This window comes from Bison bison, unplaced genomic scaffold, assembly GCF_000754665.1.
Source record: "Bison bison bison isolate TAMUID 2011002044 unplaced genomic scaffold, Bison_UMD1.0 scf7180017864340, whole genome shotgun sequence".
NCBI classification, from domain to species: Eukaryota; Metazoa; Chordata; class Mammalia; order Artiodactyla; family Bovidae; genus Bison; species Bison bison.
Window position 1 is genome coordinate 5,509,773 of NW_011494912.1, and position 4,359 is coordinate 5,514,131.

At 59.8% G+C, this 4,359-nt stretch overlaps 1 protein-coding gene across 1 annotated transcript in view; it reads left to right on the forward strand.

Annotated features, from left to right (window-relative positions):
- The window catches only part of DTX2 (deltex 2, E3 ubiquitin ligase), a 36,712-nt gene that overhangs the window by 30,688 nt on the left and 1,665 nt on the right, over window positions 1-4,359 (forward strand). The window contains exons 6-9 of the mRNA XM_010854357.1: window positions 142-215; window positions 1,456-1,614; window positions 2,557-2,718; window positions 4,238-4,357. Of these exons, the coding sequence (XP_010852659.1) occupies window positions 142-215; window positions 1,456-1,614; window positions 2,557-2,718; window positions 4,238-4,357 (515 nt within the window). The remainder of the gene's footprint in view (window positions 1-141; window positions 216-1,455; window positions 1,615-2,556; window positions 2,719-4,237; window positions 4,358-4,359) is intronic.

The following is a 4,359-nucleotide window of genomic DNA, read 5'->3' on the forward strand; positions in this document are numbered from 1 at the left end:
TCCTCTCCTGCACACTAACCTTCCCATCTGAGCCATCCTAACCTCCCTCCCGGCAGCTTGGACCGCTCCCTGTCCTCCTCTCTCATCCCAGCATCTCCAGTTTGTTCTCCTCAGGATACCATTTATGTTCTTCTCTCCTAGGAGGGTCCCCAAAGCCAGAGCCAGAGCAGGTGATCAGAAACTACACCGAAGAGCTGAAGACGGCCCCGGAGGAGGTGTGTGTCGTGGGGGCCGTGCTGCTTTTGCTTTTGTTTGGTAACGGGGTGGCTCAGACGAGGCCCCCAGCCTGTCCTCTGCCGGAAGGTGCCTCGTCCAGACACCAGTCCTGTCCTGCTGGCTTCGGGCAGGGCCAGCTGGGGTTCCTGCTTTTAACCCCGTCACGGCTTCACCTGACCCATCTCTGCTGAGTCTCATTTTGGGGCTGTGATGCCACCGTTCTGCAGTTTGAATGTAGAGCCCTGGAGAATCCTGAGGGGTGGGTTCAAGGTCACGTGTGCCGGTTCAGAGCTGGGGACTCTCTGGCCGCCTTCTCCTGCAAGTCGAGAACATAGGAAGCATCTGGTTGGTAAAGGTTTGGACAGAAACTTGGAAGTCCTTCTCACCTTGGGCTTCCCCTCCTGCCCACCCCCTTCACAGGAGTCTGTCCATCTCTCTGCCCTTGTGCTCACCTGACACAGCTGGGCTGTTTGGCCCCCGGCAGCCTCCCCGCCAGCTGCTGCTGATCACACAGCCAATGTGTGGCCGTGATGGTTTAGTACCCACTGCTCATGCCACCTGCCTGTTGCCATGTTGCTGTGCTTACAGAAGCAAAGAGATGGCCCCAGCCTTTTCTTGAACCAGGGAGGGCTTCCTGGAGGCGGAGGCATCTTATACTGGGCAGAATGCCCACAGGAGTCTAAGCAGGAGGAATGCTTCTGCTTACCCTGATGTGTAAGACAAAGCCCCACCCCCAGTCATGGCCTTCAGGGCCTCCCGGGACCTGGTCCCCTCCCCTTTGTTCCCCTGCACCCAGGTCACCCCTGCCCTGCAGGTGCACTGGCCCCCAACAGCAATGCTGGCTCCTGCTTCAGTACGCTCTCTTCTCTCTCCTGCCTGCCTGTTGCTGTGCTTGTGCTTCTGACAGGTTCCCTTTCCCTTGGAAAGCCCAGTACTGTGGGCCCCTCCTGTCCTTTCCTCTCTGCCTGGCTCTTCTGCCGCCTTCTCAGCCTGGGCTCCAGGCGTCACAGCAGCCCCCAGGCTCAGTGCCGCCTGCCATCCCCTCTGCCACGGTGACAGTGACTGCTCAGGCTGCAGACACCAGTGACCCCTTGGTGCTCCCAGCCTCCAGAATGGAGAGCTGTGGGGTTGACTTAGATTGGGGTCCAGCATTTCCGCAGATGACGGCTGGTCCTCAGGACTTGCCCTTGTGGTGCAGGGGCAGTGGGTGAGCCTGCCCCGTGTGGGGTCTCCCTCCAGGACTGCATCATCTGTATGGAGAAGCTGTCCGTGGCGTCTGGGTACAGTGACGTGACCGACAGCAAGACCTTCGGGCCCATGGCCGTGGGCTGCTTGGCCAAGTGCAGCCACACCTTCCACCTGCTCTGCCTGCTGGCCATGTACTGCAACGGGAACAAGGTACCCATGGCCCCCGGCCGGGGTGGGGGGATCAGGGTCACCTGCCCGTCCTGGTTGTGCCGCACCTGAGCAGGCGGCTGGGGCTTGCCCAGAGACCGCCTTGAGACGTCCGCAGTCTGGCCTTGCAGCGGAGGGGGCTGGGGTGGCAGGCGACGCCAGGCTGCCCTGCCTTTGGTGTGACTTAGCCAGAGTGGACAGAGGTCGGGGAGCAGAGAGAGCCAAGGCCTGTGGGGCTTCGTGCCTGGGCTGTCCTCTGTGCAGCATCCTTCTGCCACGCGTACCGGCCAGCGCTCCAGCCTCGCAGTCCTTCCGTCACAGGGTTTTCTGTTCCATTTTAAACATGACTCAGCTGTGTAGCAGAGAAGGCGATGGCACCCCACTCCAGTACTCTTGCCTGGAAAATCCCATGGACGGAGGAGCCTGGTGGGCTGCAGTCCATGGGGTCGCGAAGAGTCGGACACGACTGAGCGACTTCACCTTCACTTTTCTCTTTCATGCACTGGAGAAGGAAATGGCAACCCACTCCAGTGTTCTTGCCTGGAGAATCCCAGGGATGGGGGAGCCTGGTGGGCTGCCGCCTCTGGGGTCCCACAGAGTCGGACACGACTGAAGCGACTTAGCAGCAGCAGCAACTGTGTAGACTTTGGTTTATAAACCTAATTTCTCTAATTGATGCCAGTCTCTTGGTACTTTGACTCTTTAATGAAAATTGCATAATGAGTTTCTGGGGTAAAACTTACCTTTCCAAGAACATTGCCAAAATTGAATTTCTTTGCAAGGAGTCTGCCAGGGAGCTGGGCGACTGGCCCAGGACCCGCTGGGTGACCAGGGAACCAAACCCGTGTCCCTGCAGGTCTCTTTCCCATCTAGTCAGCGGGGTGGCTGGCCTGGGTGCCCTCTCAGGGCCACCAGCTCAGTCCACAACCTTCTGCCCTGTCCCAGGATGGAAGCTTGCAATGTCCCTCCTGCAAAACGATCTACGGGGAGAAGACTGGGACCCAGCCCCGGGGGAAGATGGAGGTGTTCACGTTTCAGATGTCCCTCCCTGGCCACGAGGACTGTGGGACGATCCTCATAGTCTACAACATTCCCCACGGCATTCAGGTGAGGGGCACGGCACAAGAGGAGCCTCCTTGGATCTTTCTGAAATCGGCCCCTCTCTGGGGCTCTTCCTGTCCCACTTTGTCCCCCGGGGTCATTGAGGGGGCCCGGCTGCCCAGTCAGACTCCCAGCAATCAGGAGGCACTCGTGCTGGGGGCTCCATCCAGCCCATAGGGTTGTGGAAGCAAAGAGATGGCCCCTGCCTTTTCTTGAACCAGGGAGGGCTTCCTGGAGGCGGAGGCATCTTAGCTGGACTTGTACTGGGCAGAAGGCCCACAGGAATCTAACCAGGAAAAACAAGAGCTTCTGTTGGGCTAGCTGGCTGGCTGGGGAGCCCACAAGCAGGAACCCTCCCAAGGGGCAGAGTGCAGAGCAGAAAGGTGCCTGCAGTGAGGCCTGACCACTCTTGAGGGACCAGCTCAGTGGGCTGATCCAGACCTGTGTGGGGTGTGGAGGAGCAGGAGCCTCAGCTGCAGGTCCCAGTGGAGACCCAGCAAGAGTCTGGGCTCCTCAGGTTTCTGCCTTGGACCGGGGGATCTCAGCATCCCCCCAGAGCCTCGTTGGCTAGGGAAGATACAGGAGGACAGGATGTCCCTTGCTTTTGTCCAATTATGTGCTTTCCCCTGGTTGTCCTCCAAAGTGACATTGTGCTCAAAGTGAAACTGGAAAAATTAGAAACATTCTAGACAGCAGTAGAGCCACAAAGCAGGAGGGGGATTTGGAGTTGTACATGGTGTGTCTCCTGAAGAAGGCAATGGCACCCCACTCCAGTACTCTTGCCTGGGAAACCCCATGGATGGAGGAGCCTGGTAGGCTGAAGTCCATGGGGTCGCGAAGAGTCGGACACGACTGAGCGACTTCACTTTCACTTTTCACTTTCATGCATTGGAGAAGGAAATGGCGACCCACTCTAGTGTTCTTGCCTGGAGAGTCCCAGGGACAGGGGAGCCTGGTGGGCTGCCGTCTATGGGGTCGCACAGAGTCGGACACGACTGAAGCGACTTAGCAGCAGCAGCAGCAGCATGGTGTGTCTCCATGGGCTGAGGGCAGAGCAAGGGCTGAGCGTGGTTCCAGCCCTCGCCCTCTGGGTAGCCTGCTGCCACGGTCTTGGGGCCCTGCTCCATCCGGAGAGGGCAGTGGAGGTGCTGTGCGCCCCAGGGGTGGTGAAGCAGGCCCTGCCATCCAGTCCAGAGAGCCCTGTGCCCAGAGGGTTGCCAGTGAAGTAGGAGCTTCCGGTCTGGCCTCTGACAGGTCTGGTTTCCTCAGGGACGTGGAGGCTGTAGGGTGTGTGGTGCCCAGCAGAGCAGCATGGGTTCAGGGAGGGCAGGTGTGGGCAGGCCATGTGCACGGTGGGTCGTTAGAGCGAGACAGGAGACAGCGGTTGATTTGGTCACTTGCGTGCAGGAGGAGCCCCGCCTGGAAGGTGTCGGGGTGCGGCTGGGGAGAGGGGGCCCTGTCCCAGCAGCTCTGCAGCCCGCGAGCCCCTCAGCTCCCACTCTCACCATCTGTGTTCCTCCTGCAGGGCCCTGAACACCCCAACCCTGGAAAGCCCTTCACTGCCAGAGGGTTTCCCCGCCAGTGCTACCTTCCCGACAACGCCCAGGGCCGCAAGGTAAAGGCCCGGCTGCCACCCCTGGGAGCAGC